This window comes from Penicillium griseofulvum (genome assembly GCF_001561935.1).
Source record: "Penicillium griseofulvum strain PG3 chromosome Unknown contig_80, whole genome shotgun sequence".
NCBI lineage: Eukaryota > Fungi > Ascomycota > Eurotiomycetes > Eurotiales > Aspergillaceae > Penicillium > Penicillium griseofulvum.
Window position 1 is genome coordinate 4,792,823 of NW_024467471.1, and position 17,677 is coordinate 4,810,499.

A 17,677-nucleotide genomic window follows, 5' to 3' on the forward strand; every position below is an offset into this window, starting at 1 on the left:
ACAAAGTAGATGAAAACATAAATACTTCTATCATATTAGTATATTAGTATATATAGATTATATAGATTATATATAGATATACTATTATAAACTATTACATTCTATATAACTATCTATATCTTTTATATAAAACTACCACCTCGGATGTTTTATTTCCTCCCCCTCCACTTTCTCTCCTTTTAGCCCACTTCAACCTGTTTTAATTTTTTTTTTACCTCTTTTCTTTTCAGGTTTTTTTTCCCTTCGGCTTCGGTGCTTTCTAACTCTTTGAAATCAACTCGGAAGTATACGGCCTGTAACTTATACGAGGGTTACTTTTATTGCGACGCTCTCCTCCACTTCCTCGACGCCCAACCCCCGCGATCCTCAAAAAATCTGGCCCTGGACACGTCTTCCCGGGACAGCTTCTATAGCTGTCCCGATCTGTCATCACTGCAGATAACATCAGTGTCTGCAGATTTTGACAGTGTCAGAACTGATCCATCTCGTTCGCCCTCTCCTTCCTTCGACTCTGCCCCGCACAAAAAGCGTTCCAAAGCCAAATCCGTCTCGAGGAAAGCGCGCGGAGTCATCGGTAGAGTCCGAGCATTTCAGCGCATCGCGGCCGCCAAGATGGCGCCGACCATCAAGATCGACACCAGTGTCCAAGCGACCAAACGCGGATTACCCGAGAATGACGATGCGGGCCTCGATATACTCGGCGCGGATCTAGACAACCCCAAGTTGGAAGCTGGGAATACGGAAGATGTTCCGCCGTTCCTGTGTCAGTCTGTCTCGGGTGAGTGAGGGGTGCATAAAAACGCCTATCGGAGAATACCTGCACGTGGAATGTGACTGACCGCTTCCTTATGCAGAGATCCATGACAAGTTTGAGGAGCTGGAATGGATGCAGCGCGCACGTTTTAATGAGAGTATGCAAGCCAGTGATCTGTCGCATCCATGGGCCCTAGAGGCAGATCCAAGAGTTAAAGAGAGGAATCGGTATTTTAATGTCCAGGCGTGGGCAAATTGTCGGATCCATCTGCAGGTCGCCGAGGGCGAGTGTGATTTTATCAACGCATCTCCGATCAGACTGGAAGATTCAGTGACACGGGAAACAAGGAGATACATCGCAACTCAGGTCGGTTGCGCACTCATCATAAATCATATGATTTGCTGACCGTTAATCAGGGCCCCAAACTTGGACATCTCGCGGAATTTTGGCACATGGTCTTCCATGAAAGCCAGGAGGTTGGTGTTATTGTAATGCTTACTCAAACTTTTGAAGCGGGCCGGGAAAAGTGCGCTCAATACTTCCCATTGGATACGGAGCAGGCTTCGATGGTACTGTCGGCGGATGAGTCGGACGTTTTCTTCGTTGAGAGTGAGCAAGCAGAACCGGGTGTCTTGGGCAGGGTTACCCTGTTGGAATCGACTTTCGACGCTAGATCACGATCTGAAATCCGCAAACTCGAACTAGCCATCGGTTCCGAGTCAAAGATTGTCTGGCATTTCCTTTTCGCCGGTTGGGCCGATTACTCTAAACCCGAAGGCAGCGATCGTCAAGCCCTTCTCGACTTGATCAAGTTGTCAGCCTCCAAATCCACACCGGATAATCCACGAATCGTACACTGCAGCGCAGGAGTTGGTCGAACAGGAACCTTCATCGCCCTAGACCATTTGCTGTGCGAGCTGGAGTCAGGACATCTGTTGGATATAGACAATCCAAAGATCGACCCTGTTTTCGAGACTGTCGATCAGATGCGTCAGCAACGGATGATGATGGTCTACAACGAGATGCAGATGCAATTTATCTACGAAGTGCTCCGAGAACAAACCGATCGGAAGCTGGGCAAGCTTACAGACTGGAACATGGACTCGCCTAGCGGTAGCGAGGAACGGTCCGCGAAAATGGCCAAGTTGAATGACCAGGCAGATTACTTGCCGACTTCCAAGCCCGAGTTGGAAGCTGTTCCAGATCGCGCCCATACGCCTACAAGAAGTCGGTCCGGCACACCGGAGCTTCCTGCATCTGATAATGAATGACGCCCAATCTTGACCTTTCGTCCTATCTGTGATCATGAACTTTGGACGTGAGGTTTATGTTTATGTTGCATCCCTTCATGGTATCCGGTGTTTATTTGATTTTCAACTTGCGTTTCTGAATTATGTCTTCCAACCCCCCTATCTTTTTTCCCCTTTTCTGTTGAAATACCCCGTCCTGTTTCTTTGGTTATTATCTTGGATGTAGTTATATTGCTTATTGACTAGCATTGTGAGTCTCGCCCTCGAGTCACTGTATATTAGCCAATGGTGATATTGTATGCGTTGTCAACTGGTCTGAGACATTCTACTTTCTCCTAGTAACCCGTAAGTTCTTTTTTTTTTTTTTGGAGATCAGACTTCTTTAGCTGTTTCATGGCTATGTAGCACCTCCATATTCCTAGTAAATCCACGTCACTGTACAATCCCTTGGAAATAAGAAACTCCTTGCACTCTTCGCTTATCACGTTAGAGTAACCGTGCGTTAATAGAAGATTCATCCCCATCAAGGCATAATATAACAATATAAAACAATAAAACGTAAGGGCAGCATTGCTGAGCACAAAAATCGAGATTGGTATCATACCGACGTGAGACCAAGACATAAAATCCATCATCATAATAGAGAGTATAGCAAAACAGGATCCGAATGTAGCGCGTGGCATCTCTTTCCTAAGCATCGATTGAAAGTAGGCTTAATCAGTCCGCTTTGCCCCAACAGGGATTGCAGGCGATTGACCACCGACAGAGCCACTCTCATGATAACTGGGAGGAGCAGTCTCTCGATCAGGACTCGGCCCTTCTGCTACATCCCAAGAATCAACAGCATTCTCGTCCCAGTTGTCGACTTCCTGCTCAAGACTCATAACACCGGATTCCTGTGGGCCCATCGCTTCTGAGCCGCGACGAGAATTCCCGACGTTACCAAGCTCGACGTCCTCAGCGCCATCCTCCATCATGCCATACCGACTTTGTCGGCGGCGTTCCATCATGCGCCGGTGGTACCAGCTGCATAGTCCGATGGCGCCCACACTACCGACGACATTGGCGACAATATCGAAAATATCAAAGTCTCGACCGTTTGGAAGGAAACCTTGCACAACTTCAGAGCCAACACCTAGCCCTAATGTGCAGACTACGAGGGTAACATGTAGCGTGCGTCGACGGGTGGTGTCCAAGACCCAGTAAAATGTAATCGACAGCAGGAAAAAGATAACAAGGTGGAGGAACTTGTCATTGGGTTGTAGCTGTGTTGGTATTGTTGAAGAGGCGCTGTGTGGAAGAAGACCGATGTAGCCGGCTAAGAAGAGCAGGAAGATGAAGGCACCTGAGGCGGTTAGTTGAGAGATCGCCGGATGTAGAATAATCTCCCCAAAGCTTACCTGCGAAAGGGTAGCGAATGCGCATGGTGGTCAAGAATGAGAGATGATTCAGTAAAAGAGAAGTGAGAAGAAGCTTTTAGCTGGAACTCTTTTTGAAAGTGATTGTCCAGTCTTCGGGAGAGCTGTCAAATGTGGAGGAGTTCGGCCCCAGCTGGTGCCTTGTGCGTCATATGCGGAGCAATGGGGATGTTCACAACAACAAATAAGAGTGAGATTTGACATAAAAGAGACAAATCAACTGTAAAATTAAGAGATAGAGAATAATAGATTGAAAATAAGTCCAGATGTGAACAATAGCGATTGATAAGTCGAAATAAGTGACAATGAGACAAGATCTGCCGGTTGACTCCGCCTTCATGCCCTGTACTTCACCCCCGTCACAGAGAAACTTCCTATGAAGCTCCCCCCGGACCTTCTTCATCAAACCACTCCCCCACGCTATCAATTTTTGCTATTTTGACATCTTCAGTCAATTTTACCAGGGGTGTTTTCTATCTCTATGCCTTTTGTCCCTTCTCCGACCCCTGTGTCGCGTCCGATCGGCCCGTAATCCTAATCGCGGAGAATCGAGTCTCGCCCGCCCCCAGAACCGGGGTTTTGGAGCGAGCATGTCGCTCGGCCACAACGCCTGGCCTCCGGGCAACATTCGGCCCCCAGATGACATTCAAGACTCTCCCCGACCAGTCAATGGCTTAGTGAAGACTTTATCTGGCTCTCGGACCCCACAAATACGCGGCTCTGTTGGCGCCGAAGGGCCGAACCCCAGCTCAGCATCCGAAGCCGATATTGTGCCCGAGGAGGACCCGCGCATTGCTCAATTCCGTGAATTGTATCGCCGCAGTGAGGCGAAAATAAGTGCGCTGTTCTCGGGCGGTTACTCGGACGATATCCCTGCGGCTGGGGAAAATACTGAGTCCGAAGCTCAGCCCGAACGCGTCGATGATGCGCCACCCCCTTCCACCGCCCCACGCAAGACGGCTCGAAAGCTTGATGACGATGATTACGATGACTACGACGATGATGACGAAGACGAGGAAATGGACGATGCCGCCGAATCCCCTCTGAAAACCAAGTCTGCCGCTGCCTTGGATCCTAATGGTACCGCGCCATTACCACCCCGTCCCGGGACTTCGATGTCCACCACTGCAGATGGACTTAAAGAGTCTAAGAAGGAGACAATGGAGGATCTCCGGAAGCAACTCGAGGAAGACAAGAAAGCAACGGAGGAGGCTGCCAGAAGAAGCTTCCACACTCTCTTCTACACCCTTGAGAATGATCGGGATGCCATGTTGGATCAACAGCGCTTAGAAGAGTCAGAAAGACAAGTTGAGGCAGAAATATCTGGCCAGGCTAACATGGGCGGCAACAATGTCTCAGGGGCGTCCAATGGCTACAGTTCCTTGAGTAATACCAACCTAGGCGCTTCTAGTTTGACTCTGAAAAACCTTATCGCACGAATCGATAAAAAGCGAGACCGAGTGCAGGCTTCGGATGCTGAGCTGCGGAGCTTGCTGAGTGAGGTTCGCAAGAACCGCAGCAAATGGGCGAACGAAGACAAGGTTGGCCAGGAAGAGCTGTATGAAGCTGCGGAAAAGGTCCTCAGTGAACTCAAGGCTATGACAGAACATTCAACTGCTTTTTTGACTCGCGTCAACAAACGCGATGCGCCAGACTACCATACGAGTAAGCAATCCTTTCGCTGCAATTATATTTTTCATCTACTAACTTGCCACTAGTCATCAAGCACCCGATGGACCTTGGATCAATGACCAAAAAGTTGAAAGGCTTGCAGTATAGATCAAAGCAAGACTTTGTCGATGACCTCACCCTCATTTGGGCGAATTGCTTGAAATACAATACCAACACCGAACATCCTCTGCGGAAGCACGCACTTTACATGCGCAAGGAGACTGAGAAACTTGTCCCTCTCATCCCCGATATTGTCATCAGGGACCGTGCCGAAGTTGAAGCTGAAGAACGTCGACTCCAGCTCGCTGATAACGATGGCGCCGAGGAGAGTGACGACGAACCCATCATGTCCTCGCGAGGCAGAAAGGCCCCTGGCAAAAAGTCTTCCAAGAAAGGCACAGCTCCTTCCCGTAATACCCCCAGTGGCTCCGAGGGCCCCGCTAGGGCCCCTAGCACTCAGCCAACTGCGCCAGCTCGCGCAGATTCGGACGCCGCCGGTGAAGCTAGTCAGAATGGATTTTCCACACCACCTCCTGGATCTAACACACCGTCTGACCCTGCTGGCCCAGGAGCGATACCTGCGGCGAGCCAGGATGACACGATGGATATGGACGGTCCGAGTACATCGACAACTGCGCTCAGTGCCATGTTAGTTTCCGGCGGCGTAGAACCGGAAGACCCCGAATACAAAGTGTGGAAGCAAGTCACCAAGAAAGATAGAGCGCGCGTTGCGGCGGAACGCCATCGTCTCCTCCGAGGAGACAAGCTCAACTCTGAAGAACCCGCTTTACTCAGAAGTAAAGCTGGCATGCGCCGATGGCTAAGACACCAGAAGCAAGCTACTATCGAAGCTGACAAGTCCCGCGATGGGGACTCTCAAGCCATGGAGCCCGAGGCCGCAGGCGAGAGCCTTGCAGAAGGCATTGAGGTGGAAGAAGACCAGATGCTGCCTTATTATTATGATGTTATGTCCGGTGTTCCTGATCTTCCCGACCGGCTACTCTGGAAGGAAGACGCGCAAGGCAATGTTGTTGATGCCTCTGAAGAGTTCCTTCGGATCCTTCCAAAAGGTCAATTCATCCAACCGGACAGTAATCTGACCCGCAAGATGAACTCGAACATGCGACAGATGCAAGAAACTCGCAAGATCTGCTCGAAAATTGGCATTGTTAAGCAGATGCAGCTTCAATCTCAGGTGAGCAACCTCACTATTCTGTTATGACCGAAGCTCTCAGCTAACTTTCTTCTAGATGTACCAAAACCAATTCCAAAAATATCAACCCGAGCCATTTATGGAGCAAGACATCGAACCACATGTCATGAACGACAACGGCCCTGTCATTGCTCCCTGGACCTGTAGGGCAGCGTTGCAACGCTCGGTTGCTAAAGTTTTCTATCATACTGGTTTTGAGGAATACCAGCCATCTGCTCTTGAGGCGGTTACAGATATTGCCGCTGACTTTTTCCATAAGCTGGGGTCCACCTTCAAGTCTTATATGGAAACACCAAAGGTTCCTACCACTGAGTCACATGAAGCTACACAGTCACATGAAGCTACACCTTCAGCCGAATGGAAACCTGCATACACCCAATCTGAAGTTGTTCTGCACACCTTGTCTACCGTGGGGATCCACATAGATGAGCTGGAGAGCTATATCAAGGACGATGTGGATCGTCTGGGCACCAAGCTCGCGACTGCTCATGACCGACTTAGGTCACTTCTGACAGAACTTCTTCGACCCGCGCTCGAAGGCGGCGAAGACGGTTCAAACGCATTTGCCGATGGCAGTGAACAGTTTGTCGGTGGTGACTTTGCTGAAGATATTGACGAGGATTTCTTCGGTTTCAAAGAACTGGGCTTGGACCGGGAGTTCGGCCTCTCCACACTCAGCGTGCCCTTACATCTTCTTCAAAATCGGATGTTCAACGCGGCCAATCCGCAAAGCGCGAGTGTTTCACAGACCGTTACTCTTTTCGCTCCTCCGCCCCCATATCAACGCATCTCAACGGAAAACTTACCTCGCCAGATTGGACTCCTACAGAAGTTCCTCAAGGGCAAGCTTGATGCAAACCATGATGAACCTCTTGTGGAAGACCTGGAGCTGCCCCCCAAGCAGCGGCCCATGGCGATCAAACCCCGTCTCCCAGCCTCTGGCAAAATTCCTCAGTCCAGTCTCTCGGGTCTTACATCCAGCCCACAGAAACGAACCGCTCCACCGATGGCATCCAAATCTGGCGGCACAGAGCCAAGTAAGAAGAAATCCAAGAAGAACAGTGGCGTGTCCCTTGAAATGCCCAACTTCAACCCGGATGGCGAAGCCGACCAAACGACCGGTGACCCGGCAACAAATGCTATGAAGACCGAAGAAATCGGCCTCGGCGATGGCGGTGAATCCATGACCAACGGAGCCTGATGTGTATCTTCCAAGGTCAGATCTATGGCTGACTAGCAACAATGACCGTATTCTTTCCTTCTTGCCTCGCATGTGCCTTACTTTTGCATACTGCATTTTCATTCCTTCGATATTTGCAACTCATGACACACCAAGACTTTTGTGTCCCTTTGCCACGGTACAATTGAACAGGAAACGAGCAGTCGGATCCAGCACCCAATATTTAATTGTGAGACTGTATCCTTTGACCCTCGAACTTCCGATACATAATCCAGTCCTTGTATTTTACCGGTTTTTCTGCTTTTTCCCCTTTTTTCCTGTCCGACTTGGAAGGCAAGTGGATAGTTCCCCTTACATGTAGTCTTTTTGTATTATAACTTCCCTTGAGGGGTCTTTCCATCTTTTAGCAGAATACCTATTCACATTCAGAGTCCATTCTCGTGTCGTATCTCGCCCTTAGATGCCTCAAGTACATATTAATGGGTAATATGCCTAGCTAAGGTTAGCGGTTACAAGGACCAGAAGTTGTTTTGAACCATGACTCCCTCCAAAGCTCTTTGCTATAAATCCTTAGGTCTTATGTTAGAGATGCACCCGAAAATCTATAAGTCTCAACGGGACATAAACTAAACCCTCTACTACTCATTTACAATTGGACACAAAATGGGGAATCCACAACGGGCTTTTTTTTTTGTATTTTCTGGGGTTAACAACATGGATGGGGGGGGGGATTTGAAACTAATTCGTCCTGAACTGAAGATCAACCTTTGGCATACATCATCGAAGTTGTTTCGAGAAACAACAGCACATTTGTAGCAACCAGGTCTGGATCGAGCGGTAGTAACGATAAAAACAAAAGCAAAGTCGACTACACAATACAAAATAAAGTATGGCCCATTCAAACCTGCGAGACTAGCTTCGAGTCTGCAACCAGTCGCTCTTGCGAATGACCAATGCAACCCTACCGCCCAGATCAAGCCATTCAAGCCATTCCGAAGAGCAGCATCACATAAGTAATGCAGTCGAGATTTCGTTCAAGAAAGAAATAACATAAAAGAAGATGTGGAGTAATAGGCAAAGTAGTGGGCAGCAAGACAAACTCCTTAGAAGGGAACCCGCGCTGCCATGGAGTGGACAAAGTGAAGATTGTCCACAACCATAATGCTACAATGCAATTAAACGTACCACATGCCCAGAGCCAACTTGTTCGAGGTGCCTTCAATAGGCAGCAACCTCTTGGCTCGAGGGTGCTTGGGCTTGGGGTTAGTCATCTTTACCTCCGGGCCACTCTGGGGGCCAGAGGTAATAGGAACGTCCTCGTGGTGGCGAGCACGAACCGAAATCAAGTGAGCATAATAGATAGCAGGGTGAACAGACACAGAGGTTGTCGAGCGGATGTACTGATAACAGTGGTCATTGATCATTCCCTCAAGGTCATTAGGCTTGAGGCCCATTTCATCCAATAGGACATGGTAATGAACTGGACGGGGTGTTCCCTGGAGAGCAACATGCGTGTAGAGCAGGAAGTCCCAATCGTGTGGGCTAGTGACGTCACGATCAATAAGAGTGCCTGGCAGGGGGCCACCGTGGGTGTCCGAGGCCGCGCGATTCTTGGGGTCAGGGAATGCTCGAAGATGATGGCGCTTGTTGGCAACCACAACACAGATCTTGCCACTCCAGATTGCCTGACCACATGCATGTGCAATGGCAAAGCGGATTGCCGGGACCTCCTCCGAAAGAATTCTCTGGTATTCGGACGCAGACACACCGTCACGGAAATAGTAGACGTACTCAGGAGCCTTGCCATTCCCAACAGTCGCTTTCCATTCAGCAATCATGGGGTGCAGGATGTACTCAATTACCTTGCCTCGGATAATCTCAATTCGATCTCCATTGGTCTCACATCCACCCATGTAGCGAGTTGCGGAGGTATCTGCCGAAACGGACATAGCTGCCAGCGATGGAGTCCACACTCCCATCATTGGGTGAGTGACATCTGCCCCGATGATCATGGAGCCTGGGCGTAGACCTTGAGACTTTGTCTTGGGAACAGCTCGAGCAGTGATACCACCAAGCTTTGCATTCACCTTCATGAGAACATTTGCGTGGTATTGAGGTCTATTGCTGATGCAGTGTGCAGATTGGAGCACTTGAGAGGGAGTACCATACCGGCAGTCGGAAGACTTCTTGAGGCGAGTATAGACCCAAGAGTCCTTGTCAGGAACGATGAATATCATGAGCTGGGGCTCTCTTTGATTCTGCGCTGCGATCGCATCGTACACCTTTTTGACACTGGTGCCAACATCCTCGCTCAATCCCTTGACAACCGGTCGGCCAGTCACCTCGCCACCCATGCTTCTGTACATCTTCACGAATTGATCAACCCAGCTGAGAGTCTGCTCCAGGCTCATTGACTTTCGATGCCCGGCAAAAAACCCGACGCCCCAAGCCTCAAGAGCCTTTTCATTTGGTTTGTAGAACTTTTTACCTCGGAGATCCCAGCTTCCCGAATGCTGAGGGTTGTGCTTCCGGTTGCCCCCAAACTGAATATCGGGGCTGGGGAGCAGGCGAGCCTTTGTCTTGATCATTTGGTCGCTGATCTGCATTCCGTAAAGCTTGAGAATCGGATCGTTCTTGTGTTGGAGAAGCTCCTTGGACTGCCGAGCATTGGCCAAACGTTTCGGGGGCCGGGTTGCGCACCACTGAATCATCTGTGCTGCTTGCATATCCGTAAGCTTGTAACGGTATCTCTGAAGGCCTTTGATGATCAAAAACTCGGCCGGGTAATAGACTTCTTCCTTTGTCATCTCGACCAAGAGCATATTGGGGTATTCAAGGCGGATGTTGTACCGTTTTCTAAAGTAATCTTCAAGGTGCATTCGAGTCGTTACCCCAGTGGCCTTGTCGAGGTAGTGGATGTAAAATTCTTTTGGCGTTGCATGCATCAAGCCCTTGACAATAAAACTCTTCAGGTGGAAAGGGCACCCCTCATAGTTGGGTGCCACTCGGAGACCCTGAATCTTCTTGTTCACCTGTGCGAAGAACTTCGATTCCACTGTACCTCCAAATTTGTCGCGGGTTGACTGGAGATTCCTCACCAGAGTAGACTTATCGTTCCACCCGTTGATATTCATCATGTAGCCCATGAGACTGATGCGAGAAAAGAAAACGGAGTGGGCGATGTCAACATTGAGGATCAGACCTTGCTATAAGTAAACGTCAGCATGCCGTTATTCAATTTCAATCAAAGGACGGAGACTTACAGGAGTCGGCTTAATTGCTTGATAAATGCCTCGGTAAACAGAAGCACCCATGTTGGCGAGCGGCTGGTAAAATTCCTGCTTCAGCTCCTCGTCATCCCCAAGCTTGTCGAAGAAAAAGGCCCGCTTGATTGCAGCAAATTGTTTGGTGGGCCACTCGCGGAGCAAATGATCAAGGAAGCCTGTCATTATTAGCTTGATGAATCAAAAGTAGAGGAATACACGAAATAAGGGGGACTTACTCAGCGATTCAATCACAAGTTCATCCAGATCACGGCGGTTTTGCAGCCAGGAGTTGATCACCGCCAGATTGATCTTTCGCTTTTGCATAACAGACATTCTGAAAGCCGGGTTTCTTCTGAACTCATCGACAGTAGCAAGGGTCTTGACCTCTCGGGTCAACTCGCCCCTGAAGTCGATAACCTCATTCCAGTCATCAAAGTTGCGCAACGACCTGCAGTAAAATATATTAGAAAATCTATAGCAGCAAGCAGGAAGAGTGAGTCTTACCAGCAGATTCTGCCACCATCCCAGATACCATCAGGAATGTGTGCCTTTCGAGTCTCACTGTTCCAGCACTTTCTCAGGATCCGTTTGTCGGTCTCGTTGTGATCTCCATGGAGAACATTAATCTAGTAATTGATTAGCAATGAATGGCATTGAGCAGGTACCAAAACACTCACCTCATACTGATAAACAGCTTTGTCTGGGAACGAAGTAATTGGGTACGCGTTCATCATAACCTCGATCTCTTTGCCGGAAGTGTTGTAGCCAATACGGCGCTGAATTTGAGTCTCTTCTAGGGAATCCTGGAAAAAGGAAAGCGTCAGCGAAATTGCAGGAGCTATTGTAAACTGTTGGTCGCAAACTTACAGAAGAAGGCTTGATTTTGAATCGATGCCAGGGAATGTCAATGTTCTTGCAGCCATCCCAGGCAACTGTCATGTAGTCTTCATGTTGAATAATCTTTTCTTGGTCAAGTCTGTGTTGCTCAAAAACAGCTACTTTCACGCCTTCTTGTGCGAGACGTTCGTAGTTAGCCTTTTCCTCCTCGGTCCAGTTGGGGGGGAACTCCGGAGGTGTAACAACTCGACGGATAGGGGAGTCACTGCTGCTGGAACCAGTGCTCTTGGGCTTACGGTGTTCGAGAGAATCGGGATCACATCGGATTCGACGCATCCAAGCAGTGCTTTCTGCTTCTTTCTTGCGTCTGGCGTCTTCTTCCAATTTCGCTTTGTGGTCATGCATCTCTTGGATCTGGCGTGGATCCAGAGGCTTTGCCACAGAGGCAGACGAACGCAGAGGAAGCTCAAGGGTAAGTCTGGGTTGACGAGAGGACGAAGAGTGAGGCGGCTTTGAAGCAGTCTTCGTAGCGGCAGCGGATTGGGGGGTAGGTTGGGGCTTCGACGACGTTTTAGAGCGGTGCTCGGAGCGAGCCCTATGCTCCTCGTCGTCCGGGTTCATGGCCTTTTTCGGGGCCATGTTGAAGTCACGTTCCTATCAATCAGTTGTCGTTAGCTAGAGATTCTCCTTCTTTTGTTTCTTTTTTAGTTCAAGAGACAGGTGTGAAACTATCAAGTAAGATGATTGAAACAAAGTGAAATGGTTATGACAGCAAAGTGGTGATACTGCTTAGCGCTATGAAGTGAAGCAGACACCGTTCGGGTTCGCGTCACTTGAGTTCACGGGGGGATGGGAAGCAGTGCAGGATCACTTACAGAGTTCAAGACTCGAACGAGCAAGGGATGGTTTTCGTAAAAAAAAGGAAGATGGGGATCACACAAAGATAAAAGTTGATGTGGAAGTGATGAAAGTCTTCAGCTTGCAGATAACTGCAGATCTGAAAACAAAGATGGCGATGAAGAGAGAAGAAGAAGGAAGAAGGAAAGGAGAAGGAGGATGGCCTTTTATAATGTCAAGGTATGATGAATCAGGAAGGTGCCAATGTATTGGGAAGGTGCCAACGTATCTATCGTTGCTTATTTTGACATGATAATACAAGGAAGGAGCAACCCAGGAAGGAGCAACCCTAGAAGGAGCAACCTGGAAGCCCCAGATAATCTCACAACTGGGGTTTACGGGTCAAAGTCCAACGAGTGAAGGGTACTTGCCTATGCTCAGGTTTTCCTAGCAGTTCTATGTATGCTGGCACTAGGTTATTTTGCGCTTTCACTAATGATGAGATAGTAAAATGATGCTTGAAAATATATACAATCGTGATAGGAATATGTATGTTGGTCGCTTGGTACGATTCTAAGGTTACCTAGTGTTTTTACATAGACCTGTGATATTACCTACATAATATTCATAACTGTAGCCAAAGTCCGAGCTATGTGAGTTCAAGGTACTTGCTTATACTAGCGTTTGCTTAGCAATTTTATGTACACGAGTAGTCAGTTATCTCGCGCTCTCACTTCAGATCCCAAAACAATACTTAAACTGTAAATGCCTCGATATCATTATAAAATATCGAATAGAAGGTATGGCCTTGTTAGGCTATAAAGTACCTTAGTTTTTGTATGGTGTAGTGGTTATATAAGTATATTTTCCCCTCTACCTAAAACCCTATAACATTACCTATATTCATAACTGTACTCGAAGTCCGAGCTATGTGAGTTCAAGGTACTTACTTATACTAGGGTCTGCCTAGTATTTCCAGGTACTCTGGTACTCAGTTATCTCACGTTTTCACTCCAGGTCCCAAGGCAATACTTAAGCTGTAAATATCTAGACGTTATTATAAAATGCCGAACAGTAGGTATAGCCCTGTTAGGCTATGCAAGTACCTCTCTCAAGTGGTTTTCGTGTAGTCTTTTTTCCCCATATGAAACTCTACAACACTACCTATATTTATAAATATACAAGGTTTTCGGACGCCCCAGGGCATCCTCTCATATTCTCACGATTTTCACGATGCTATAGCTAAACATAAATGGATCTAAAGGATAACCATAGGACTAAAGTACTAAGAACCCCAGCACAAAATTCGTAGTGTATAATGCCGCTCAAATGATGAAAATAATAGGCCCAATAAATACATACGTTTTGTAGGGATATTTGAGATACTATATGACAGTTGATATAACGAAGTTGAATAAAGTGAAGATCAATAAGAGAGGCCCTCGCTACGCTTGGCATGATCTGCGGCCTAGCACCCGGAACGGGTGCTAGGCCCTCACTGAGTCCCTAAAGCTGGCATAGTCCTAATAGCCCAGGAGAGGTGAAATCGAGAATCTGATGGGGTATGTTCGGCAGACCCACAGACCGTAAGGTGGAATTCAACCAAACAACACAAAAGGGATCGTAACGTTTAACAAACCCCTGCATGTCTATTCATCTATGACTGACTCAAAGTGCGACCTTTTTGAATACAAGGATACTTGTTTATACTAGCGTTTGTCTAGTAATTCCTTTAGGCCACCTGCACAATACAATGTTTAAACTGTACCACCTGGATATTATTATATAATGTCAAATGGTAGGTAGAGTCCTATTAGGCCCAACAAGTAACCGTGCCGAGCACCCAACACGCTCCAAATTACATAGTATGACCCAGCCACATCCGTACAGTAGTTCCTCTTGTAGAGAGCATTGATAGCTCGAAAATCTTCTAAAGCAAAAGCAATAATATAATAGGACAAAAAACAGGCCGAATTCCTTAAGACAACGGCCGTATAGCATATGTGTCCCAAAGCACTCAAAGTAATAAACTCAGGATCAATGCAACGAAGACCAGATGTTTGAGCATTATAGTTATCCTGATATTGGAGTGATTGACGAGCGTTGTTGTGACATTAGAGTGACAGATGGCACACACATAAACTATTCGCAAAAGGACAACTTTGGGAACAGAGATAATCGGCAAGAGTACTCGGTTTATACTAGGGCGTGTCTGACAATATTATCCATCTGACCTCTTAGCAACGTCATGTATCATAGCCCCGAGACACCTGGCACTTTGAGTCAAAGTCCCGAAACAGTTATTCAAAGCTCGATATCAAAAAGGCTTGGGATCTACAACATCATGTACCACGGCACTGAGACATCTCGCACTTTTAGTGGAGATTCCAAAGAGTATTCTAAAGCTCAAATCAGAATCTGCTTGGCCTCTTAAAAAGTTTATTCGAATTGATTTCTGTATGTGCTTATACTTTTACAATGTAAGTGTGTAATTGTTTGAGCCAGGGCTATCCTAACGCCTTAGTCATAGTGTTTGCCAGTGAACGGCACCCAATAACCTAGCTCGGAAACTTGCTTTCCCCTTGGCAACAATGCTCTGCATAATGAAATTAGATAGGTAGTCTCTAGCCACTGTGACTGGTCAAAAGGTCAGACAGAAATTGACTAATAGCATGCCCTGCCGGGAAAACAGCAAACAGCCTGTCCGGATGAAATTTGAGAGTAAACGAAGAGCAAACGAGCTGATCTTACATTTCACCAATTAAGTCTGTTTGCTTCCAACTTCTGCTGGTTAACGGAGGGGGGCAGATACCGGGATTATCTTTCTATTTCCTTCGATGAGATTCCGCGTACGGAGTAGACCTCCCCTGCTTGTTTGTTGTGGTTCGGCGCCGTCTCACCCCCTACCCATAAAGGAGTGCACGATAACATACGGCTCAGGCTTAATGATGGCAACGACAGCTTTAGTCTAGACGTAACGTATTCCAAGCAAGGAATAGATCTTCATAATACGAAGTGAAAGTGAGAAATAGATATCTTCTTGTATGTATTTTTGTTATCCAGCATTCAATTATGTCCGGCTGGTACGTCAAATGGCGACAGGCATGGGCGCGAGATATGAGATCTAAGTGAAATATGCAAAGAAAAATTGCCAGTGAGATAAGTGTATTGCTTGTGGATTGGAAGAGGTTCATTTGCAGATGCTAGAAGAGAACATATTCCTAGCCTGATTGCAAATTTGTTCTTTTAGGTACCTTTTATATAGGGCCCTCATATAAAGGGTACTTTATGTTCAGAGATTCTTCTAAATCATATTTTTCAACCACAATACATAGTCAGGGATTATATTCAGACAGGTCTGTTTCACGCCGAAAGGGAAGATCAAAGATGACCACAGAAAATACCACTGAAGACACATCACAATGCCACATAAGCGGCCGGCTAATCTTATAAATATATATAGGAGATCAAAGAACCTGCAGGATAATAAAAACAAGGTGTCAACTTTCTTCCCGATTAGGTAACTCAATTGACGAGGCCTGGAGTCACCCGTGGACCTGACCTAGAACCTACGAACTCAACCCCACTAACACTAGACAGACCACATACACCATCATGACAGTTACAGAGGAAGTGCCCGAGGCCACAGCCCTCGACTGCGCGATCAATGATGCGTCCGACCAGACGGTACGCGCGGTTCTCAAAACCATCTGCGCGAAAAATGACGAGGCGCGCAAAGAAGCCGAGAGTCAGCTGCTGGTGATAGCCACCGATACCAAAGAGAACTCCGACAACAGTAAGAGACTTGTTTCACGCTACACGTTTTGCATCAATTGCGAGAAGGAATTTGATGTCACTACCAATACGGAGAAAGCCTGTCGATATCATCCCAGTATGATTGCGCCAAAGTGGATACCGCGATCCAGTATGTGCAATAAGCTAATCTACAACAGAGGAAAATGAGCCTACAGGCGAAGAGCTCTATGTCGACAATTGGGAGTTTGAAGTGGACAACGATGAAATGCGCGAGGATTTTCCACACTGCTTTACGTTTAAGTGCTGTGGTGAAACCCTCAAAGATAACCCCCATGGATGCGAGACCGACTTCCATCGAGAGCAGTATCCCGACGGGAAACCATCGAAAAGATCGAGAGTGCTTTGAGTCGGGGTGTTATGCAGCTCAACATTTGATGCATAGTTCGGTTTATCTACCTAAATATCAAAGGGACCCCTACGGCAGCAGGCATCTACATTTATAAATCGTCACACACACCCCCCTTTTTCAAAAGGCGTCGTCTCAATGCATATAATTGTCGGATCTATGCCAAAGAAAGCCATGGGGAATTACTCAATTAGAATCAAATGATGAGGTCGAAGGTCCCTGAGAACCAATCGTATGGTGGCTCTGAATCAATCGCCATCACTCTCCTCCAGGCCTTGAAGGAACTCCATACGGTTATTGCTATGTGGCTTATAGGGAGTATACCTCTGAGTAGTACAAGTAAAATTCCTGCTGTCACTGCTACCACTGTAGCTTGCAAGCTGCTGAGCGTCTGGAAGGAGACCCAAACTGGAACCACGGCCGAAGGTGCTAAGTGTGCCACCAGGAAGCAAACCTCGAAGAAGAGACCTAAAACTAATGATACAACAGAAGCACGGATCAAAGGTACAACCCAGATGAGCCAGCCCGTGGCTGTTCCGGAGGCCCCAGGGACGGGCCCCCAACTGCCAGGTCTCCCCTTCACACAGGAACAGCTTGCACAAATGACTGCTCAATAGCGACCTCAGGTTGAGGTACACATTCGGAGGAAATAGTCTCATAGTCGTAGTCCGGTACTTAGTAGAGCTGCCCCCGCTCGCGGGAGGTTGAGCTGCTGATGGAGCCTGTTGTGAAGTGTTGTGAAGTGTTGCGCTAAGAGCCTTGCGAAACGCGGAGATTTTGGCAACACCTGGTCAGTCATGGAGTCCCATCGATTGAGTCCCGGCATTGTTGATCATTTATCACTGGGATGCGACGCTCTTCAATTAGGCGGAGTCGGAGCTCATCCAGTATTGACCACATCTCAGGATCTCCCTGTTTGAGGGCGTGGTAAAACTTTCTGCAGCCATCTTGAAGCTCGTTTTCATCAAAGCTATCCGTATCGTCGACATACTCCAACACATAGGTCAACATAGCCAACCAAAAAGTCTCGTAAAAAGAGTCATAGTCACGGCAAAGCAACAAAATCAGGGCCTCACAATATCTCACAGC

General features: G+C 47.6%; 5 protein-coding genes across 5 annotated transcripts; 3 read left to right on the forward strand and 2 right to left on the reverse strand.

Moving 5' to 3' along the window:
- Positions 1-612: 612 nt before the first annotated feature.
- On the forward strand, positions 613-2,025 carry ptpB (tyrosine protein phosphatase PTP1; the record flags this gene model as incomplete). The annotated part of the gene is made up of 3 exons (XM_040790427.1): positions 613-778; positions 855-1,120; positions 1,171-2,025. 3 exons carry the CDS (start codon positions 613-615, stop codon positions 2,023-2,025), a joined length of 1,287 nt encoding a protein of 428 aa, XP_040647380.1.
- Positions 2,026-2,717: 692 nt separating this feature from the next.
- Positions 2,718-3,429, reverse strand: PGRI_027150 (VanZ family protein; the record flags this gene model as incomplete). Its single annotated transcript, XM_040790428.1, has 2 exons — positions 2,718-3,349; positions 3,405-3,429. The coding sequence occupies 2 exons, from the start codon at positions 3,427-3,429 to the stop codon at positions 2,718-2,720; spliced, it is 657 nt and encodes a 218-aa protein (XP_040647381.1).
- A 583-nt stretch (positions 3,430-4,012) lies between these two features.
- Positions 4,013-7,507, forward strand: PGRI_027160 (SAGA histone acetyltransferase complex subunit SPT7; the record flags this gene model as incomplete). The annotated part of the gene is made up of 3 exons (XM_040790429.1): positions 4,013-5,087; positions 5,141-6,288; positions 6,344-7,507. The coding sequence occupies 3 exons, from the start codon at positions 4,013-4,015 to the stop codon at positions 7,505-7,507; spliced, it is 3,387 nt and encodes a 1,128-aa protein (XP_040647382.1).
- Positions 7,508-8,661: 1,154 nt separating this feature from the next.
- PGRI_027170 (putative eukaryotic translation initiation factor eIF-2C4) lies at positions 8,662-12,228 on the reverse strand (the record flags this gene model as incomplete). Its single annotated transcript, XM_040790430.1, has 6 exons — positions 8,662-10,692; positions 10,750-10,928; positions 10,989-11,200; positions 11,257-11,378; positions 11,430-11,555; positions 11,620-12,228. The coding sequence occupies 6 exons, from the start codon at positions 12,226-12,228 to the stop codon at positions 8,662-8,664; spliced, it is 3,279 nt and encodes a 1,092-aa protein (XP_040647383.1).
- A 3,813-nt stretch (positions 12,229-16,041) lies between these two features.
- Positions 16,042-16,588, forward strand: PGRI_027180 (uncharacterized protein; the record flags this gene model as incomplete). The annotated part of the gene is made up of 2 exons (XM_040790431.1): positions 16,042-16,318; positions 16,380-16,588. 2 exons carry the CDS (start codon positions 16,042-16,044, stop codon positions 16,586-16,588), a joined length of 486 nt encoding a protein of 161 aa, XP_040647384.1.
- Positions 16,589-17,677: the final 1,089 nt, after the last annotated feature.